Source organism: Xiphophorus hellerii, chromosome 7 (assembly GCF_003331165.1).
Source record: "Xiphophorus hellerii strain 12219 chromosome 7, Xiphophorus_hellerii-4.1, whole genome shotgun sequence".
In the NCBI taxonomy this organism is placed as follows: Eukaryota; Metazoa; Chordata; class Actinopteri; order Cyprinodontiformes; family Poeciliidae; genus Xiphophorus; species Xiphophorus hellerii.
This window is the reverse complement of record NC_045678.1, coordinates 18,700,434-18,723,487: the sequence shown is the minus strand read 5'-3', so window position 1 is coordinate 18,723,487 and position 23,054 is coordinate 18,700,434. Positions and strand designations below refer to the sequence as shown.

The 23,054-nt window shown below is 37.9% G+C and overlaps 2 protein-coding genes across 2 annotated transcripts in view; both read right to left on the bottom strand.

Moving 5' to 3' along the window:
- Positions 1 to 866: 866 nt before the first annotated feature.
- LOC116723367 (WD repeat, SAM and U-box domain-containing protein 1-like) lies at positions 867 to 16,437 on the bottom strand. Its single transcript, XM_032568204.1, has 11 exons — positions 15,867 to 16,437; positions 14,071 to 14,258; positions 13,309 to 13,395; positions 11,210 to 11,303; positions 10,421 to 10,454; positions 10,234 to 10,274; positions 9,779 to 9,888; positions 9,290 to 9,319; positions 7,220 to 7,396; positions 2,874 to 3,008; positions 867 to 2,753 (listed from the first exon to the last, which is right to left on the bottom strand). Exons 1-11 carry the CDS (start codon positions 16,262 to 16,264, stop codon positions 2,602 to 2,604), a joined length of 1,446 nt encoding a protein of 481 aa, XP_032424095.1. The 5' UTR covers positions 16,265 to 16,437; the 3' UTR covers positions 867 to 2,601.
- A 786-nt stretch (positions 16,438 to 17,223) lies between these two features.
- LOC116722488 (bromodomain adjacent to zinc finger domain protein 2B-like) overlaps positions 17,224 to 23,054 on the bottom strand; it is a 34,434-nt gene continuing 28,603 nt past the window's right edge. The window contains exons 28-37 of the mRNA XM_032566630.1: positions 22,417 to 23,009; positions 21,275 to 21,440; positions 20,987 to 21,142; positions 19,858 to 20,015; positions 19,560 to 19,765; positions 19,253 to 19,388; positions 18,865 to 19,002; positions 18,504 to 18,772; positions 18,244 to 18,387; positions 17,224 to 17,570 (exon numbers count right to left, since the gene is read on the bottom strand). Coding sequence (XP_032422521.1) covers positions 17,423 to 17,570; positions 18,244 to 18,387; positions 18,504 to 18,772; positions 18,865 to 19,002; positions 19,253 to 19,388; positions 19,560 to 19,765; positions 19,858 to 20,015; positions 20,987 to 21,142; positions 21,275 to 21,440; positions 22,417 to 23,009 — 2,114 coding nt within the window. The 3' untranslated portion in view covers positions 17,224 to 17,422. The remainder of the gene's footprint in view (positions 17,571 to 18,243; positions 18,388 to 18,503; positions 18,773 to 18,864; positions 19,003 to 19,252; positions 19,389 to 19,559; positions 19,766 to 19,857; positions 20,016 to 20,986; positions 21,143 to 21,274; positions 21,441 to 22,416; positions 23,010 to 23,054) is intronic.

Sequence of the window (23,054 nt, the reverse complement as noted above, 5' to 3'; positions counted from 1 at the left end):
GTGGTATAATTCTGATCAATTCCTGTTCAGCTCTACTCTAACACAGATACAGTGATATATGCTTGTTTCCTCACTGAATAGTTTGGAGTGACTTTACATAAGTTATAGAGTGAAAACACTTTGGCAAAATGTATTAGTTGTGGTTCTACTGCCAAAAAGATGAGCAAGGTGAGCTACCAAATAATATGGTGAAATTGAGGGTTTGAGGTAAGTCTGTTTTGGGAGATGAGGCGAACATAATAGAAAACCATTTTAGTCTGAATGTTAAAATAATTTGAGACTTTGACCAATTACTGTAATTTCTGAATGTCTGTTCTGTTGAGTAGAACCCAGTTGGTGGACAAAAAAACCCAAACTGTAGTATCAGTTAAAAATCAGCAATATTATCACCACACTGTGTGTTAAAAGTGATGCGGTCTGAGTACTTTGAGAAACGTCTGAAAGAACAACTAAGGGATGGGCATTCCTGTGACTTATGAAGGATGTTATAGATCCTCATGTGTATATTATATAAATATGTACTGTTTCTTCTTTTTAGTGAAGGTCGATGTTAAGTGTATTGACAAGTTCAGACTTGTGTATTTTGAGTTTTAGGCACAATGTTGTTGAAATGGTGTTGAATATAAATTTGTACATTGCATAAGCCATCATTAACACTGAATCATTTCTGTATCTGCTTGTTGTTGCTGTCTAGTTAATTTATTCACAGTGCCAATGGCTTGGTTAATTGTAAAAGCAATATATTTTATATAGTTATTTTTGCACAGCTACAAAGGCATTTGACTCTCAGTAATGAGAATTCAACGCATGCTACAGTTGCAGTTTATATAACAGAAAAACAGGAATATCAAAAAAAAAAGAGGTGGTTTGGGGGCTCGGTGCCATTAGCTTTATTTTATGATGTACATTAAATGCAGATGTTACCATGTTTTCAGTATTGTGAGCTTTATTAGCCGTGATCACATACTGTAATGAACATTACTGCCACCATGCGAGAGTGAAATAAAGACCCACTGAGAGGAAAAAAAATAAACAAAAAAAGACTAATCTGTCTCCTGGGTTTTTGTCTTAAATACATACACATTATTACTGCAGTATTTAAAATGTCTAAATATACAACTATTAAGTCTGCTGAAGGTAATTAAACAGATTTTAAAAAAGGACAATCTTACAATGCAGAGCACCATCTTTGGCAACACAAGGTAACTGCAGGTTGACTACAAGCCATCTTGTGAGTTGTCGTTTTCATACGCACAATAAATTGCGCATAAGAAACAAATTCTGGTTTCAACTGCATGCAAAATTAAATTGAAACCAGAATTTTACATGCACTGTTGAGACATTTTTCTCACTGAAATTAAACTTATGAATTCAAAGTTACAACTTCTCTTAAGAAAAAATGTTCAGAAGCTTTCTGGCGATTCAAAGCTAAAAACAAGAGAAGTTTGATCCGATTTAACTTCAGATAGTGAGAAACAAAAGTGCGTGCATCTTTAAACTTCTATTTCACTGTTTAAGAGCACTACTGCCAGTGTAAATGTATTTCCATAATTCAGCACAAAAGTCAAACTACAATTGTATAGCTTCCCTATAAAATAACAGTTTATTGCTGTTAGTTGATGATTAAGAATTGGTTGAGAAAAAACTAAATCCAGTTTCTCAAACATTTTGAACATGGCAAACAAGAATTTTGAACGCACAAATGGCCAACAGAATTGAAGCTATTCCTGATGTGATGTTTGTCTAGCAGACATTCATATAAATGGCTAACAAATATGGCTTTTCATAGAGTGCTGTATCTAAACATGTGGATGGAAAAAGACATGCAAGAGAAGAACATTAAGCAGAAAAGCTCCTTTGAAGTACCCAGAGCCATAGAAGTGCAGAGGGGAACTACCAGTGTCACATTCCTTGCAATAAGCCACTGTTAAACCTGGAACAACTTTAAGAGTGAGAAAAACGGACAGCACTGCTGCTCAGTTGTCCAAAGTTTTATTTTCGCATGTCAGTAATTGTTGCGCCTCATTTGGAAATTAAGGTCACTGTTAAAACAACTTGATTTTCTTAATATTCTAGCATCTAGACAAGCTGACTGACTTCATGCAGCACAACATTGAAGCAGTAATTCATGCAACAGAAACCCTAGCCAAGTATTGTACGCATTTTAGTAGGCTAATAAATCTACATTAAAAAACTATTTTGTTATTGGTGCTCTGAAGTATTCTGATTTTCTTTATTTTGGAGGTTTTATTTGCTATAATCCATTGTAGACAAAATTAACACATTCACTCTTGGAATTAAATTCCGGTAAACTGTTTTCTCATTTTGATCAAAGTTCTAATAAACATTCAATGTGCTGAATTCAATAAATTATCATTAGAATCATATTGTAACATTGAAAGCTCTACGGTATAACACAAAAAACAAGCTGACTGATTAATATATTTGAAATAAATCTGGTAATTGTCTATATCAGTTTCTGAAGTGAAACTCAACAAAGCAGCAAACTGACTCAGTAATGAGAACACTTATTACCTTTCTGGCAATTACAGTAGTTTAAGTACCTGTGGCATTTTAGAAAATGTAAAATGAGCTGCTGGTTTACTGACTGGACTTCCAGCGGGTTATTGCCATCTTCAGGGACCTGTTGGGGGTCAGCAGAGTCGTCTGGAGGGGCAAGTTGGTCATTGGGCTTGTTTTGTTCTTGCCTCCGATCCAGCTCTCAATAGATTCTCGTTCGTAGGAGTACCCATCTGAGGAACAGACACCCAGTTTATGTTTGAGAACTACAGCAATGGCAGAGAACTGAGTTACCGTGTCTGATGAAGCACATGCTAGGGGACAACGGTTTTCTGCTTTTAATGTGAACAAACCTGCAGCTATGACTGGATCCTTCATCAGCTCTGTGGTGATTGGACACAGAAACTCATTCGGAGCTTCTGAGCCGCTCTGCTCTGCCTTCAGGGCCTCAATTTTCCTCAGGAGACGTCCACGAAGACCTACAGACTCTGCAAAACCACAACCAGATAGTTTCAGTCGGTATGAATTTGAAAATGAACATTTTTGAATTTTTATTTTCTAACATGAGCTCAGTTTAATCTCGTTACTTCCTGTTGAGCTAACTAAAATCACAGCAGACTGACTAAAACTGACTTAACAAAAATCAGAAATAAATCTGTGCTGAGTCACGAAGAGCCAGACGTTTTGCTCCTCAGCTCGGGCAACTTAACATTTCCTCTTATTCTGCCTGAGAGTAAACATCCAGCAGGTCCAAAAGAGGAAAAATCTCTCCACATGCAGCTGCATGTCTCCGCCTACTGACGGCAGCCTCTGAATTTGTCATCTGCAGCAAATTTCTTGAACAGCTAAAAGGGAGGGCCGACCTTTATGGCTGCACATGATTAGTTGCGTGTCTGTGGGTAATGGCTGTGCCACTGAGAAGCATGTCTCATTCAGGCAGTAACAGCAGCTGCAGTGACATTTTCTAGCATGACTTTTAAAGTCTTGACAATTTTATTACAATAAGGGCACTGAATGATTCAACATATTTAAACCCATTTTCCCTGCATGATACTAATGCGACACCATGCACATCTCGTTTCATTTTAAAGGCTAGGCAAAAGGACAAAGATCTTATTTTACAAAGACATATCCTGTGGTTTGATGAAAATAAAATTGGAGTGATCTTCCAAACTGATCAAAATAACATTTGAAGAAAAATGGAGGAAGCCTGAGAACACCATCCCCCTCAAAAAATACAGGGGTGGCAGCATCAGAAGTGGAGTTTTGATGCACGATGGATGGGTGTACTTTACAAAATAGTTATCAATTTGAGGAAGGAACATAATTTGTAAATATTAAAGCAACATCTCAAGACGTCAGCTAAGAAGTTAAAGCTAAAGAACACATGGGTCTTCCAAATGGAGAATGATCTGAAGCACCCTGACAAATTAGTTAAGTTTTGGAGTGACAATCACAAAACCCCTGTTCTCAGTCTCAGTCTCATAGAAACTTTGTGGATTGAACTGAAAAACTGTGTGAAAAAGGCGACCCACAAACCTAAATATTGTGAGAAGTTTCTGAAAGGAAACTCAAAATGTTTGACCCAACTCATATTGGTATATTCGTCTTTAAACAAATACTGAAACTACTAAAATACAAATTATACCAAATACTGCTGATGATTGTTTTAGAGGTTTTTTAAAATGCAAGTCTCTTAAGCAGGTCCTCCTGCTGCTTGTATATGAAGAGATGTGAAAGATGCCACTTCCTTCCCATGTGCCATTTTGATACCCTCCATCTGAACCACATCTATTATTTTTAGTGCAAATGAACTGCCATCGTTTGTGCCACTTGTTACTCTGTATAATTTGTAGCCCCCAATCCCAATGTCTAAATCTGTCAGAAACCTATTCCTGCTTTCATTTTACATTAATTTATGCTATGGATCTTAAGAAAAGTAATTAAGACTGATATATAGATGTTTAGCTTGCTAGGTGGACAGATACTGAGGCACTTTATTTTATTTTTTGTGCTTCTCTTAACCTTGTAAAATTTTAAGCACATTGATTTCAGATACTCAGACTTCTACGCTCCATTTCTTTGAGGTAGAAAGTGAACTTTGTGAAACATGGAGAAAGAAAAACTACAGGCATCAAGTGCATGTTTAGATTCACTAGGTTGTTGCAGGAGCTGTATCATCCATCCTCTTTATCAAAGCTTATGATATGCTCCTGTTTAGCAAATAAAAACATTTTCTCTCAATTTGTGAAATGTGGATTGTGCCAATGGTAACAGCAAAAGCTATGGCCTGAACTTAACTTCTGAAACTCTGCAACCTTTTCAGAAATGCTGACTATAATGTATTTTCACCATCAGTGCTCTGGACTTGCTAATGCAATCTGTTAGGCGCAGTTTGACGATCGCTGTAAAAAGGCTTGGAGCTGAATTGTACACAAAGATAAAGAAAACATTTGCTCATGTCTTATTTGCAGAAGTTTTCACACTTGTACATCATTTCATACTTTAGCTCATTATAATTAACTAACTGTTTTATGTCGTTTAATCTCAGTATAAATCCAGCCGTTTTGCGAACGCCTCATTAGTTTGATGGAGAACAAAGAGAGAATCATAAAGACCAGCTGTACGCCATATTCTGTAAACATTCTTCTTCAAGGTCCTAGATTTTCATTTATCTTCTAAGTACAAGAAAAACTTACTAGTTCCAATTTCTTGAAAACTGTCTATAAAGCATTTGAAATACCTTTTTTTCATACATTTTGGTCTGTTGGAAAAATCATTCTATTTGAATAGATACTATTCAATCTAACCTGATGCTCCTGACTGTGTATTGCTCTCCAACATGTTGTAGTGAAAGCAATGACGTACCAAGGCTACACTCGTAGGCATTTTACCTATGTTCAAGGAGAAATTACTCAGCCTCTAGTCTGAAAACATCATTCCAATCAACTTCTATAAGACAGAAACTAGTCCTGCACTGAATAGCGCCTTTACTTTTCATAAAGCAGAAAATCAATATGGACGAGGAAAAAAGACTTAAGTACTACAGGAAAAAAATGTGTGTTGCTACGAACCAGTTAACCCATCAAGTGCTGATCCAGCTTATGATTATATCAACAAGGCAGCTTAGATGCTAATGTGTTGAGAAAAAAACAAGCAACAGAAGACAGCAGTACAGCCAGCCTGAATCATGCTGGAAAAATGACAGCATTCAATCAGGCTGAACTCCTTGAACCCCTCAAGTTGTTACTGAGCTAATAAACAATGTTAGAAAAGTTGCACTTCAAAGTAATACTTCGTTTAGGATTTCTATACACTCCAGCATCTTTCATCCCAAGTACTATACTGTCCACTTTACATTTAGATTGATAATTTGATGGAGTGGGGGTGGGGGGGCGAAATGAATATTTCATAAAGTTTACTGAAATCTCACTTGCTGTGTGTGTCTGCACGAGAAAGAGAGAGGGTGAGTGTATGCCTATGCAAATGCACACACTATTTGCATGCATAGAAAATTATGTGTTGTACTGTGGGGATGTAGGTCGCACAGCATGACAAAAAATGTGCCAATCTGTCCATTTCTTCTGCGGTAATGATGAGAGCTGTCCTCCATACTAAACATGTAGCGATGGTATGGGGCATGCTTTGAATCATTGAGCAGCATGAGAAGCTGGTTTGCTGTCTGCTGCTTTACAATTAAAGCAAACAAAATGGGTTTTAGTCTGAGTACAGTCAGGATTGTAATGCAGTGAGTTTTGTAATTAGAATCAGATGTTTTTTGTGTTTAGACTGGAGACAGAAGTTCTATGTTTTAACACTAATGTGTGACATAAAGATTAAGATCTGAAAGTTGAAATGAGAGTTTGGTTTTGCTTTTACCTTTAACACCAACCCCACAAAATTAAACTGATGAAGTGACTAATGCTGAATGGCTCATTTTAAGAAATACCTTACAGGGTTTTAGATGCATGAAGCAGAAATGCAAATTGTTTGAGATACATTTTCAAGCTACAGGAATTATTGGCCATTTTGCAGTGGTAGATGCATAGCTAGTAACCTTAAATTGACCAATTAGGAAAGTTAGCATTTATCCTTGATCGTTTGACTTTAATTCAATAACAGCACAACGGGAGCAGGTCAAATGTATTTGATCTGGAGAGTGTTTGCTCTCAGCTAACTTCCTGTCTACTGTTTTGAAGGACATGCAGAGTGGTAGCAGGCAGTGTCACTGGAGCAACACCACTAAATCATTTTTGGATGCAACATCACATTACTGAGCTGTTGCAAGCTCTGACAATAATAAACAATATGACAAAATTGCATATTTTATCCAAACTCTATGTAAGAATAAGTTTATTAATCTCGACAATGACACAACAGTGCATAATCTCATGTCTAGCTATGCAGATGCTCTGTCTGTTCTATTATAATAAATTGGGTAATGTATAAAATGCTCTAATTGCTTCAGCTGATCTTGACAGCAGGATAGAAACATAGCTTGATAATGTCAACTTGGACATTTTAGCTCAACTCTCATCAAGCTCCGCAGAAGAAAGCATCCAATTCTGGGAATTTTGTCACTACAGATCGAATAATTTTTTGGGAACAATGTTTAAGGTGGCATGATAGCCAATAGAGATGATAATTGTTATGAGAAACAGTAAGGTGCTTTTTAATCTTATCAATTCTCTGTCCTCACCTATTCCCAGTTCAGCCACAGTCTCCTTGCTCATGTGGTTCACCTCTGACCCATCAATATTGTTGGCTTTAAAAATCATGACGAGCTCATCCAGTCTTTCTTTGCACAGCCAGCTTTGCACATCCTCCTCTGTCCAATCAGCAAGCAGCAACCTGGAGTGACCTGGCAGTTTCCTTCCTGCAAAAAAAAAAAAAAAACAACCCAACAGGCTAGGAGGAAGTGCTGAGCTATTACAGCCCAATCTCTTGCAAACAAACAGTTTCCTCCCAATCTCAACAGAAAGGACACACTCCCTTATGACACAATCCGATATGGGAGTGATAATTACTTTCATCTGCACCCACCCATAAAAATCCACAAACACTAATGTAAAATAGTTTTAAATCAAGTCCTTCTACTGTAATTTTAACATTTTATCTCATGTAAGTTTTTTATTGAGTGAAGGCACAGAAACTCAAGAGATCTGTAATCTTTAAACTTTTGTTGTTTGAGGCATCATTATAGAACAGTGTAGTGAAGGACAGCTAGAATCCTTAACAGTGTAGTTTAATTTTATGTCAAGAAGCTTTTACAGTGATGTAGTTTACGCACAAGCACAGATTTCCCAAGACTTAACACTTAAAGTGTATGGAGAAACGCTAACTTTGTAGGTTTGTGAAGCCATGAGGAAAGCAAGAGGCCTTTTTTGGTGTAATCCTGGCTGATACAGTGTATCATCTGGAGTCTCCCAGTCTAAGGGGCTGACTCATTGGAACACTAAGCCAAAATCAGGGAAGATTCACTGGAGTCAGAGCAGTTCCAGACTGCATCCTTTAGATCTTAGTCTTTTTGTTTCACTTTTAAAAGAAAACAAAGAAAAAATCTATGAATGTACCAACTTAAACCTATAGTTATATTAAAAAAAGGACATCTCATTAAAAAAAAAAATATTTTTTTATAATAAAATGTTTACATGCAAAATAGAGGGCATTTTGTCTGGTCATTCACCCAAGCATACAGCCTTGGTAAGGACAGCATTATTGAAAGAGAAGGAACCAAGAGCCCCCTGGTAACTGGAGGGTATTCGGACCTCAACAGCTTAGGTGGGAGAATCTGATAATCTGATACACTGACTGCACTAATAGGGCCTTCATGGAAGCGTAGCAAGATAAAAGTTATCTGGAAAAAAAAGGCATGGAAAACCGTCTTTTTAGCTTGCAAACCATATAGAGAACACAGCAACACATGGAAGACACTCTGATTAGGCAAAACTAAAACATTTTTCTGGCCTGCGCAGTGCGTGTAGTGAAAAACCAACTCTGAATATCAGCAGCAGAATGCTGTAGGATAATTTTCTTCAGATCGCACAAGGAAACTGATCAGAGTTGATGATGAGCAGAGAGCTCACGTCCCAGAAAAGTTACCGATCTAAATCTAATTGAGAATCTGTGGAAAGGCTTAAGAAATCTTAACGTTTTAGAGATTCTCTCCATCCAACTTGATGGTGAAAACAGTTCAGAATAGATGTGAAAATCTTGTCGATACACCTTAAGAGATATGCCACACTTTTCAGATTGTTATTAGTCATGTTTTTTTCACTGTGGGAGGAAACCAGAATAACTGTATAGAAGCCATGAATGCACAGAGAGAACATGCAGAGACCCTAAACCAGGATTCAAACCCAGAACCTTCCTGCTGCAAGTCAACAACGCCACTGTGCAGTTCAAGATAAGAGTTTATACAGCGCTGGTGATTTATGGAGCAAGCACCTCTTCAGCATTTCAACATGTTGTTTGCTGTGTTTACCTCAGAAACCTTGGCTGTGGCTGAAATAAATAAGTTGGACTATATGAACTGTAGCAAGATTTGAACAACAAATAGAATTTGTGTTCAAAAAGAATACTAGCCACAGATTTATTTTCTAGTCAGACACACCAAAAGAAGATATTTTTCAGGGGGTCAACAAATGCTTGTGCGAGACACCACTACGTGAGCAATTTACACAAAATGCAGTTTTACGATAAGACATTCAAATAAATCACCTGAATACTTGATGGACTCAGACAGAAAAACACAGTGACGGTTATTTACCCTGACATGGCACCTGCTGTGATTCAGCCGCTGCAGAAAAACATGAAAGGAAATAAGTTCATTGTGAAAAGACAGAGAAAAACAAGATTAAAGCGAAGACGTGGAGCGGCAGCGGTGGAGGAGTATTAAAAGACAGGTTTTAGAGGAGAGGGAATTTGTTTTATCAACATCATGCTGATGAACGGCAGATGGAAGAGCTGTTCAGATGTCTATCGAATGCATGTTTTCTTTCACTATAAGCAGAAACTTCTTGTTCCTGCTTATAGTAGCATTTCTCCCTCCATTACAACAGCTCTATGGGGATCAGTGATAGTCTATCCGGCTGCAACATCATAATATAAACATCATTACTCCCCTTGTAGACAAATAGGAACTTTGGACTTTAACTATGCAGTGATCTCTGAAGGGTTTTTTTTTTTCATCAAATTTTAAAATACAGGTTTATTCAAGACATTAAAAAGTGACAAACTCAATTGCAACAGTATTTACCAGTTTCTTCATATCCATCTCCTCCAATCTTCCACACATTTACTGATCTGTCCATTGAGCCAGTTGCCATCAGGCCATAGGCAGGAGACAGAGCGACCGCTGTCACATATCTATAGGAAGGCGACATAACAGGAAAGTGAAGGGTGTTTGTGACAACCTGAAAGTGGCACAGGAAGAGATCAGCCTCAAAAATCTGTTTCCTTGAACCACAAAAAAAAAGATCCCTAAATCCTTTCAAACACTTCAAAGAGCTCTGATGGTTCTTACCTGCAGTGCCACATCAATGACTGTGCAGAAAGCAGAAATATACTGTTGCATCACTGCACCCAGCGCTTCTGGGAGAAACTAATCAAGCAAAAATCGCACATTTTGATCTGAAACGCCCGGGCTCCATATTTTGCTGCTTGGCTGAGACCTGCAGAGATTGCATCGCAGCAGGAGGCTGGGTAATTTACCTGTCATGTTGCTTCAAAATGTGGAGCAGGGTTCCCAGGTTCTGTGAACAAAGTGCAAATTGTTCAACTGGAATGTTTTGAGTTCTTATTTACAGGGATGAGACATGTTTGATTCAGAAGTCATCTTTATATCACTGTGTGAACTGAGAAGGAATTAAAAAAAAGACACTTTGTGAACATTACTTACGGCATTGTATATTGTTACACTTTTATCCACCGATCTGTAATAATTACAGTAAATAAGGTCACCTCGTGTTCAGAATCCATATGTATGCATTTACACCACAGATTAATCATGTAGTCATGTATGCGTTTATAAAAACTGAGGAAGACAAGAATAAGAAACAGATTAATCTTCAGTGTGTTTGACTTTGAGCCAAGAGCAACAGAAGGAACCAACAGCAGCTTTAGAATAAAGTACATTCCTCCTGTGGCTGACTGAGAGAACAGGAAGGTCTACACTCAGCAGTAGCATCTGCTGCTTACTCACAAAAAAACAACATAACAATCCTTCACAGAAGCAAAGGCAGCCAACAATATATTCAAAAGATAATAAAGAGTAATGCAATTACGTATGGAGCAATAAATTGCCTTTAATGAACAGCAATGGCTATCAGAGACTGGCACATCATGCAGCTCCGATGTTAGCTTGTAAATTAAAGACTTATGTAAAAACTTATCTAATTTTTTTTCTAGAAGTGCCATCAATTTAGTCTAGGCCTGTTTCATTATTTACTTTTTTAAAAACAGTTCTGCTTAACAATATTTCAGAAGTAATGTCTGATTGTCATTGATTAATTTTCTGTAAAGTTTTGTTCATTATTACTTTACGTTCATTTTCAAGTTATTTACGTTATCATTGAGGGCTTTTTGGTCATTAATAGAGGGGTACCAACAATTTTGGCCATGTCTACATACTTTTTATAGCTAGCATGTTAGCACAACAGGCTTTATGTTGGTATGATGAGTTTCTCACCCAGAGACCACCAGCTCTCCGTCGGCAGAGAAAGCGCAGGACAGAACTGGAGCCGTTTGACCAGTGAGAATGTGAAGAAGCATCATGGTCCACACTGCAGGTGAACATGAACACACACACACACACACACACACACACACACACAGAGAAAAGGCTGAGAGGGATTTAGAATTGTCACACATCCTAAACTGTTGACTTGACACTTTTTCCCCCTATACATACAGAAAAAAGTTTTAATTTCTCTGCTAACTCTCCTCTGTGCTGCAGCTCTGCCACCTGCTGTCAGCTGTCCAGAGATAAAAGATTTTTACTATTTGGGGAATAAACTGAACACATTTCAACTCAAATTTTAAAATGGGTTATAACTAATTGAAAAACAATCTTCAGGGGATTTTTGGTATCCCTGAATTAATCTGTTTTCCTGCAGACTTGTTCAGTCTTGCCTTTTTCAGCTTCCTTGAATAGTCAAAAGACATGTTTTATTCACCGGTATTTTGAGATTCGCTGTAGGCATTAGTATGAGTATGCATGGTAGTCTGTATTTCCGACAGTACTAATGAACCAGAGAGGCGCTTCTTCTACGGCCAGAGGGAGCTGCTGGTGTCTCATCTCACTTTTATATTCTCTGTGGGGTTTAGGAGAATTTTCTGGCAAATGAATCTCAATTATTCCTGGTTTAATGTTTATGGAACCAGATAATAATATATTTGGCAGTGTGGACACACATCACATCTAAACCCTACTGTGTCACACTTTTTCCTTCCACTCAACTTTCCACTAATATACTTTGAGAGAGCACTCTAAACAGTCAGCTTCTTCTAAAATGACTTCTTTTGGCTTACCCTCCTTAGGAGGGTGGGATTGTCTGCTGGACAACTGTCATTTGTGTAGGCTACAATAAACATTATAATAATCCCTTTTAAAATGGTTCAATGTGCTAGCTTTCGAAGGTTCACGTTGGGATTTCATTAGCTGCAAGTCAAAATGTTCACAAGTAATGTGCCACACAAGCATAAATCCCAATTTTAAAGTTGACCAGTTGCTTCTTTTAATCACGTTATTCTGTAATTCCTGTTTCATAGTCATGCAAAAGAATAAATACACTTTTCTTAAATGCAAGACTGTTGCAGTCTCATATCTAAGCAACAGCATTACAAAGAACTGAAACAAGGACAAACCATATATATATACAGTACAGACCAAAAGTTTGGACACACCTTCTAATTCAATGGGTTTCCTTTATTTTCATGACTATTTATAAGGCAAGAAATCCCACTTATTAACCTGACAGGGCACACCTATGAAGTGAAAACCATTTCAGGTGACTACCTCTTGAAGCTCATCAAGAAAATGCAGAGTGTGTGCAAAGCAGTAATCACAGCAAAAGGTTGCTACTTTGAAGAAACTAGAATATAAGGGGTATTTTCAGTTGTTTTACACTTTTTTGTTTAGTGCATATTTCCACATGCGTTATTCATAGTTTTGATGCCTTCAGTGTGAATCTACAATGTCAATAGTCATGAAAATAAAGGAAACTCATTGAATTAAAAGGTGTGTCCAAACTTTTGGTCTGTACTATATATATATATATATATATATATATATATATATATACATACATATATCACCATGGACTTGGGTTGCCATGCATTGCCAACAAATCCTACAGAGAATGACCGTTACCACGGCAACGCATCGAAGGAACCAGCACAGTTGTATGCCCAAGCACATTACGAAAATGCACCTTGTAACCTGGTTATACAACCCGTGAAGGACATGTGAACTCTGCTTCCTCTGCTGGAGCTTGAACAACAAAATGTGTCTGTTTGCACCTGGTGACCTTCCAGATCATTTGCATATGGACACACACGCATAACAGAGAATCCCCCAGTGCTGCAGTGTTTCAGGAGGAAGTCTTAATACATTATTAATGAGTCCATCTCTGATTTAAACCCCATAAAATGATTGTATTCAGCAGAGAGAGATATCAAGGTTGTCCCAGTCAGCAGGGTGTTTTTCTCTCTCTCTCTCTGTCCTGGACAATAGATTAAAGGAGTGTTTGGTTGAGGAAACATGCGGGGCTCAGGGGGTCAGCCTACCTGCTCCCTCACGCTGAGAAACAATCCATATTTTCAGAATACTGTCCTGTCCACAGGAGGCCAGTCGAAGCTCCATACAGGAGTCTTCTGCAGAGTAAGTGGGAAAAAACTCAGCGTTCATGCATGATCAAACCAGCAACAGAGGAAGACAAATATGTTATGACAGCATGTTAGTATAGAAACCACTAACCAGCAGTATTCTTTAAAAAAGTAGTGTTTTGAAAAGAGACATTTGATTAGTGGACTAAAAACAACGTTGGATTTTTAAAAGAAACTGAGGACACCAAGCTCCCTATCAATTTGTCAGATGAGTAGATAAATAAGTGTAACATGACTTGAGTTGTAAAACACATGAGATTAATTTGTGATGTAAAAGTGTAGACACCCTTAAAAGGTGTGTTTTGTTGAAGGATCTTTTTTATTCAGTTTGGCAGTACTCTTTTGTAAGACTATTAAACCCTACATTCTGACTCAACAAAATATGTCCGGTCCACCTTATCCAAGTTCCTCAAATTGTTTAGATTACGAATACATCTCTCATGCACAACTTTCAGGTGACCCCACACTTTTACAGTAATAACTTCAACATCAAAAAGATTTTTTTTCAACCCATGTTGTTAAACCTGTGGCTATAATTATTGCTGCAATGAATATGCAAATAATTTCCATATCTGTATTAAGAAATCTTTACCTTCCATAATATTTAGGCATATACATTTTTGCAACATGTTTTTAAAACTATTTCCAGTTTACTTAACTCACCAATTTTGAAGTGAGGTGCGAAGCTGCAGCAGGTGACGCCCAAATCATGTGCGTCTTTCTGAGCAAGCAGAAGGCTGATGTGATCATCCCAGAGTTTGAGGTCTCCCTGGGTACAGCCGGTCACAAAAACCTGAGAGCAGGGAGAGAAACTGCAGGCCACAATGCTGGCTTCACTTGCTGCAGCACATCTGCGGGAGAAAATTATTAGAGCAGTTTGTTTAAAAGATAAAGAAGGCCTTTTGTGAAAATGTTTGACCTTGTACAATTCTGTTGAGATGAGAGGTTTAATCAGAGAGACAGAGCTCAATAAGAGTTCTGACAAGAAGGAAGCATTCATTTTTCTTGAAAATAAATATATGTTGTCTGCATTCAAGTTGACCTGAAATGAATATGTGTTTTTATATTAAACTTTATTAGCTCAAAAATACTGACGTTGTCCTCAGTGTCCTAAAATGATTAGATTAATGAGTGCATTGTTTTCTAACACACTTTTAGGATTATTTTCTGCTTTAAAGTTTGTCACTGATGGGAGGGGGGAAAAAAGCTGCTGAGGAGAAAGTTGTGACAGCTGTACGATGACTCCATCTGCTGCAGAAGGCTGAGAGATGTTGCCAAAAGCGACAAGTGTGAGAGCTTTTTGATTCAGTTCGTCTGTCAAACTGTGGTTTTCAGAGCTGAGAGCTAACCTCGAGTCTCACTTTGAATTAAAGGTGTCAGTCAGATTTTTTTTTTTTAATTACTACTCCAACACAGAACAGGCACTCTACCATCAGGGGTGATTCCAGAAGGTTTTCAGATGAGGGTCACTTACAGTGTTGGAGGGAGCCACACTTAAACTGAAAGCAATAAGTTTTTTCAGGAGTTTGTATCTGCTGCCATCCCATTTAGTCAGGAATATATTAAAATCTTAATTTCAAGGTGTACATGTAAATATGCTGATGTCTTTTTAATACATATTATACAATAACAAGCATGATCGTTAGGCTGGATAGGAAGATTGTTACTAGTTACTGTAATATTCAACACAAACACAAAACAGCATAATTTAACACAGCTCATGTGTTGATTGGCAATATCCAAATCGGAAATGATGTGATTTGTTTTGCTATTTCAGGTCAACTTGAGGGGTTTCAAATGTAGCATTAAAAATTACCCCAGAACTACATCTATGAAAAGACTAGATGTGTATAGCTCAACACATGCAATCTTGGTGTGATTTAAAAGTTCTTTTTAATGAACTTTACAATCAACCCTCTTTCTAACTGTGTTCATTAACAAAATGATTTATTTAGTTAGACTTTTTGTAAGACGAATAAAAATGCTAAGATGTAACATTTAATTCTATATTTCTCAATCAAAGGTTATTTCATTACATTTACATTATTGTGGTTCAGGCTCCTTTTTGGGTCTGCTGACTTCAATTACACATTTGATTAGCATCCATAATTAAACTAAATTAAATCTGGATGACCTCCTGCTGAATTTTGGAGTCATATATATATAAGGAACAAACAAAAAATAATAATCAGTAGTTTTTCTTTCTGCCGCTATGTTTTGTTTTCCCCTTTACAATTCTCTAGCAAGTAGGGCAACAATGGGGAGATAAAGAGGTTGTTTATTTTTTAAGGAAAGTACAAAAAAAAAATGAATGGATGAAGAAATGTTACTGTTGCTGTTGTGATAACATAGCACATTTCCAGCAGTGTCAGCAAATGATATGGACAAGCCCATATCATTTAAGAGTACTTTCAGACAAATACTGTCTGGTATCAGAAACGAGTAAGGCCCAAGTATACCTGCGCAGTGTCTTGGAAGGGAAGTCCCAGAGGGCCACGGTGCCATCACAGGCACCCGCCAGCAGGAGGCAGGAGTCCGGCGCCAACGCGCAGACTCGGAGCGGGCTGCGGCCCGGGTGCTCCACCGCGGAGAGTAGCTCACCTGTCTCCGAGCTCCAAACTATGATGGAGCCGTCCGTGGAGCAGCTTAGCAGGTAGCTGCCGCAGGAGCTGAAGCAGCATCGGTGAACCCCGTAGCCGTGACCCGTCAGAGGAGAGAAGGGAAACTCCTTAAAGTCCGCCGTGCTATACACCCGGAGAGTTTTATCAGCTGATCCGGTCACCAGAGCAGACGGAGAGAAGGCACAGCAGCTGATCTCGTCTGTATGATCTCGAATTGTATGAATTAAAGAGACCATGTTGGCATCTGTTGATTCTGGCCGTAAATCAGTCTCAGGGTGACGCAAATGGTCCGAATGAACAAGCAGGAAGAAGCTATTCTACTTTCTGCCTGCTGTTCTGTCGCTGTTTGAAAATTCTTAGCAAGAAATGAGACCCTTGTTCGTTATGAAGTATTTACTTGCTTCCGCCTACAGCACACCTATAAAATTTAACTTGCCTGTTATCAGTCCAGTGACGCTTAGTTATTGCATTGCACAATGTTTATAGTTTTTTTTTTTTTTACAATGTTTACAGTTGACTCAATGTAAGCAGAAACCAGGAGTTATACAAAGATTTTTCCCCTTTAATTTCCTAAGTTGCTGTTTTAGAGTATAGTTCACAGTTAAAAAGTACTTAAAGGTACAATCCAGTGGTGTTTTTCCACCAAATACAAAAAACTAAACAAAACAAAACAACAAGAAAACACAACTAATCCGCTGCATAATTTGGGTCACTGAAATTGGCTGATTGGTTCGCAAAACTAAGCAGGCAGAAGAGCAGTTTTAGCTTTACATATTATGGCACAGATCCTGAAACTGTGGATAATGAATATAAGTATGATCAGCATCTGTGAAACATTGACTAATGTATACATTTTCTGTGAATTTGCCACTTGTGTGATCCCTAGAAATTATCAATGAATTGGGTCATTCCAGTCTGTTCTGCTGCTCCTCCTAAGCTAATTTCATGCGTTTTGTTGTGGCCAATTTTTGGGGGGAATCTATTCACTTTCACATGCAGCTACCTGTCAGTAATCCTGCGGTTTCATGCAGTTCTGTCGGCCAGAGTCAAATAGTTCATGTACTTTGTATATCACGTTTTCTAAAATAATAATAATAATATTTGTGAAATCAAATACCCAATGACAAGAACTTGAATATAATCTTTAAAAAACACATATATCCACTTGATAAATTGGATTTCTGACAACACTGGGTTCAGGATGAAGTGTATTTTATTAAAGAAGGCAGTATTCAACACAACCAGACATTCCACAAGTCTTTCCTGTTACCTTTATTGACTTTGCACATCAGTGTTTACAAAAGGTGTGCGATCTGGTCAAAAGTGAAAGCCAGAGCTTTAATTATAAAGAATAATATTGCTGCGTCAACTGTGGTGTTTTTTTGTTTTTTTTTTCAATGCAGTAACTCGGTCCATCGTTTGTCAAAAAATCTCTTCATCCTGTGGCCGGCTTGTCCAATTTCAGAGTCGTCTTCATTAAATTTTTGACAGTTATCAAAAACCAGGTTCACATCAATAATGAAGTTCTCCTGATTTAAATACCTGTAATCATAAAAGAACAGTTTAATTTACACACCAAACTTTTATATATAGTTATTTACAGTACCTTGCAAAAATGATTCCTACCCTTTGAAGTTTATTTACATTTTGAAAAGTTAAATGTATTTTAATGATTTTTTTTAGATAGATAAACTTCAATTTTGAAGTGGTTTAAAAAATGTTTTCAACTGGCTTTACACTTGCAACCCAAAATCAAAAGTAAATATGATTCAATTCAGTTTTGAGTCAGAACATAAATATTGCTTTTAGGCCTCATAGGTCTGCTTGAGAACATTACTGAGCATCATTAAGATAGAAGGAACATACCAATCCCAAACATACAGCAATGCAAGAATTTAGATCAGAGCATAAGTATACATTAGAATTGTTTAGTCAAAGTACACTTTCCAGACTATTTGTAAAAAAAAAAAAAAAGCATTGGAAACATTTTCTTTTTAATTATGCACTACTTTAAACTTCATATCATAAAAAACGTAGGGTTTTATATAATGGATCAACTCAATGAAAATTGGTACTGTAATGTGACATAATGTGGAAAAGTATGATATAGTATACACTTTTGAAAGGGAGTGTATATACACATGTATATACCCATAATAAGTAAAAAAAAAATAAAAACATATGGCCAATTTAGCACAATGATATTGATACTTACATGTTGTTGATGAGTTTTTCCTTAATAGTAAAGAAGTCCATTGGTTTCTTGATGACTTTTCTGTATCCAGGGACAGACTTGAGCTTAACTGGGCTCAGAAAGGGCCACGCATCCTGATGGGCCTCCAGCTCAGCCAACAGCACTCTGAAAGGAAGAAACAGCTGGTCATCCTTTTTCTATCAAGTGTCACTTTCTTGAACAAAATATTATGGTTGTTATATACAAAAAAGACAAATGCTGTATGTTCTGCATGTACATACCGACACACAGCCAGCTCACTGTTAGGTGTTTTGGCCCTTTTTGCACAGGAGACAAGGCTGTCAAACCTGGGCTCAGAGCTGTCTTCTCCTTTCCTCTTTTTGAACTCCTTGGAACCTCTTTTTGGCATGTTGTTGCTGCTGGCAACCTCCTCACTGACAAGCTCTCCCTTCACAGATGGCTTACAGTTTTGTTTTACCTCACTGCTTTTATGCTTTCCTCCAGCTGTTTGGTTTTGTTGCTTCCCACCGGGAGGGATTTGACCACTTTCCTGAATGACGGAACAGAAGATTTTAGGAGATCTAAAAATGTACCATCTGTTCGTTGAAAATTAAGCACAAATTGTCAAAAGGAATCACTCACACAAGAAGAACAAAACCATGCTCCAGCAGGTACCACGGTTATCTTTGGATTATGGCAGTAAGTGTGGCAGCCTTTGTCACAGCCATCACATAGTAAAAGAAGGTCATCATTGTCTCCTTTTTGACAGAGCTGGCAATGCTGGTAAAACAAAAATATAACAACAAATATACATAATCACTTTGAAAAGTTTCAAATGATAATTAAAATGTTTAATCATGACTGTTAACATTTCAGATGGTAATACATTAATCTATTAAACAGCCTATTTTCAGATAGCTCAGAACAAATGACTATTAGGGATGTTTACAAAACACATGCTCCTTAGTCGAAGTGTTGCAATAATTTTTTTTAACATATAACCAAAGAGAGATATCAGGAAAACACCAACCACTTTCATGAAGTCTTGTTTCCAAACAAAAGATTTCTGCAGATGCTGGATGCAAAGAGACAGCTGTGCTGAACTACGGATTTTACCGAGGGCTTTATGCCACTGTCTCATCCCATGAGCAACCTCCTCTTTGTTGCTGTAAAGAGACAATATAAGACTCATTGGAGAATTTATTTAAAAAAAGAATAAGCAGCAGCCCATGTAGTTTTTAGTTACAAAGCACCATCCATTGTCTCACTTTACCTCAAATACAAACATGATTATCACATTGTGCTGTCAGATCAGAGGTGTGTAGTTTGAGGTCTACCTTCGCTCAATGTTCTTCTCCAGCTCTGCAAGCCTGATGACTGCTATGTCAAGAAGGTTGTTGGAGCGTCGCATCAAAAAGCCTGAAAGTCTCTCCTGTTGAGTTTCTCCCCATTTTTTGTTTTCCAAAGAAACAGAAGAGAAGGGCTTGTGTTCAAAATAAACCAGATCGTCACTGTTGTACTTGGGTTCACTAGGCATCCAACCCTAAAGTAGATACATTTGTGCATTATAACCATTATGGTGCTGAAGGAATCTTATTTTACTTTGGAGTTTATAAATCAGACACAGATACATACCTGAATGTGTAAATTGGCAGATATTACATTTTTCTCCAGAGCTTCTATCTGCAGCAGCAGATTGCTGTCCACCTCTACGGCTCGCTGTTCAACACACCAGCCTTCAAAAATCTCCCTGCTTATCTTCTGCTTTTCTGGGTCTTTTGTATCAAATTCTGCTGCCACAGACATAGTAAAATATTTTAGGATCTACAGTCAACTTGCGAAGCCTTGTAAAAGTATTCATATCCATTGAATGTCTTTACATTACAGCCACGAATCCCAGTATATTTTAATGGGATTTTATCCAACAAATTAACATGTTATAGTATGCAACTGTGAAGCAAAAACAAAATGATTGGTTTGTTTTATATTATTAGTTTACTACAAAGGAAGAGCCAGAAAATGAGGTGTATTTGTATTTAGCTTCTCTGAGGCATTTCTTTGGAGAAGTACATCAGCAAGTTTTTTTTGTTATGTATCTAGCAGGTTTGCATGACTAGAAAATGAAAACTATACTATTTTTTTTGTAAAAAAATGTTTCAAGTGGAGTCAGATTAGATGAAAGGAATCTGTTAACATAAATGTTCAAGTCTTGCAAGATAATCACCTGGATTTATGCTTGGACTTTGAGTGGGACATTCCAACACAAGAGTAAGTTTGATAAATCTTTACTTTGCAGCTCTGGGTGTATGTTTGGAGTCATTGTTCAATGAACATCTGCCCCAGTTTCAAGTCTTTTCCAACTAGTGACAGGTTTTCTTCATCAGCTTAGCCATTTGTCCCATTGTGGTAATTTGGCGCCAATATTCGACATAGAGATGACACCCTTCATCCATCTTGTGTTTCACGTACACACACGTCCCTAAGCACACATACACTTTCCCTCTGCAAAGAAGTTGTTTCTGATTGTTCTGGGGTATGGGTACAGTGTCCACTGTCAAGTAACGCTGAATTCACTCCTTCATAAACTGATACAGTGAATGTATATGGCCAATGATTCCTGATAACCAGGTGGTGCCCTGACTTGTTTATTAAATGTATTTTGATAAAAGGTGATATGAATACTTTTTCAAGCCAATGTAGTTTGTGTATCTCAAAATACAACATTTCAGCTTGTTCATATATTATTAGTTGATGTTTAAATTACCATTTGTTCGGTTGGCGTAGATCTGGCTCATGTGCTCCATATTTTTTTGGATCTGTTTCTGCAGCACCCTCTCTCTGATACCCCGATTGTGGAGAGAATTGACCAGACTCTGCAGGTTCTCCGCATCTGAAATTCTCCACCAGCCTCTCAGCATCTCTGCCAAAACATGAATTCAGATTTAACGATTCTTCAAGTTTTTTGGGCTGACAATTATCACAGTGTGTATCCTGATGGCTTTTTAGTCCACAATATTTAACTTCCCACATACCAGAGAGGTTTCCCTCTTACCTTCAGGAACTGGCTGAGGACAAATGTAGTCCTGAGCCTTGACTACCTCCAGAGGAGAGAATGACGCACAAGCAGGCTTGTTATTCAGAGGCTCTGTGGTCTCACTCTTGTCGACAGAGTTGCAATCTGCCAGACAGAGGTCCTTGTCTCGATTACCCTCTGCTTCCTGGGAGGTTAGATCCAGCAAAGAGGTTATAGAGGAGGGAGAGGGGGACAGGCTGGAACTTGTTGCTAAGATGAACATGTCATACAGTGTCAGACTGCTCAGATGAATGCCAGACTTTACTTTATGAGATGATAAAATGCACAGTACAAAAGTTTGTTTCACTTCTCATTACATACGGCAAAAGTAAAAATGTAATTTTAAGTATTAAAATAAAAAAATTTAATACTTTAAAAATTCACCTTTTGCAAGTTTTTGCACATCAATTTGGGTCTCTACTGCTACTAGAAATACCTCTAGCACTTAAAAAAAAAACACCCACACAAAAACACAATAAGTTCATGGTTTTAGATGTCTGGAGAATGAGCAAAATCTTCCTAATGTAACGTCACAAATCCTCAGGCACAGCACCTCATCTAGAAACCCCAGCGAAGCCGAGCCCATTATCTGGCAACCCAAGCGGAGCTCCAGCATGATTGGTCAGCTGGTTTTGCCTTTGTATTTGCTGTACAATGACTGCTGGAAAAAACAAGTGTTTTGCTGTTGATTCACCATCCAGAAACCATTTGCTTTCCTGTTGGTTGAACAGCAGACTCTACTTCTGCTTTCCAAATATGTACAGTTGTATAATTACACATCTGTTTGTAACCATTTTCATGTGCCAGCGTAAATGAGTTAGAGGGGCTGATGGGGTGATGTGGCCAGCATCAGCTTATTTGGATTTAAAGTGAGAAGAAGCCCTAAACACACTCATTCTTAAAAGAGCTCTAAATAGGCAGAACTGAGCAGACTAAAATCTCATTATTAAAGAATGATTTTGTGCAAGAAATATAATGAATCTGTTTTGAATAGCCCATAGACCTAACCTAACCTGTTCAAGGAAGCACAATAGGTCACCTTTAAACATTCCCTTGGATTCTGACTAATTCTCAACAAAGCAAACCTAATTGTTTGATACTGCAATAAAATAATGACTGACCTGAGAGTCAGCTGAATGTAGTCTATTAATCCCAGCTTTGGTGTTTTTCTTTGGGGTATTTGGGAGGAGAGATGAGGAGGATTCGGTCCTGACAAGTTGTGAGGAGGAGACGAAAGCTGGACAACTGATGTTCGAGACCACAGAAGAGCCATCACAAGGAGCGCGGGGCAGGAGGCTAAACCACTCACTGCTTTTTTCAGTCAATACCGCAGACGGCTGATTGTCAGGCAAGATGGATTGAGGGCTGCGGGTCATGCAGTTATTGTTGAGTTGGACAGCACTGAGCGTAGATGAAGCTGAAGTTTTATCTGTCTCCAGGGTACAATAGGAATGATAAGGCTCTGTGATAGAAACTTGACTATGATGGGTGTTCTCAGCATCAATGTTTGAGTTTTGATCCATTTTGGCTGCTTCAAACAGTTTGCTGAGCTTAGAAAAAGACTTTTGGAGAAGATTGTCGTCATTGTTCTGCTGGCACTCTGCCTTGGTTTTAACATTTTCAGTCCTCTGTTGTGAGATCTTTTCCTGCTGCTCCTCCTTTACTCTGACAGAAGCCTTCTGTCTTCCCCCGTCTTTCTCCACCTCCTCCAACTCTGTGAAAGACAAACATTTGGCCAACTAAGAAATATGGAACACAA

Bases quoted from the DNA above. Each gene is read 5' to 3' on its own strand.
- LOC116723367 (XM_032568204.1), bottom strand. From the start codon at position 16,264: ATGGTCTCTTTAATTCATACAATTCGAGATCATACAGACGAGATCAGC. The intron at 11,304-13,308 runs GTAGGCTGACCC...GTTCACCTGCAG, and splicing joins TTCTCAGCGTGAGGGAGCAG to TGTGGACCATGATGCTTCTT. The intron at 10,275-10,420 runs GTAAGTAATGTT...CTTTGTTCACAG, and splicing joins GTGTAACAATATACAATGCC to AACCTGGGAACCCTGCTCCA.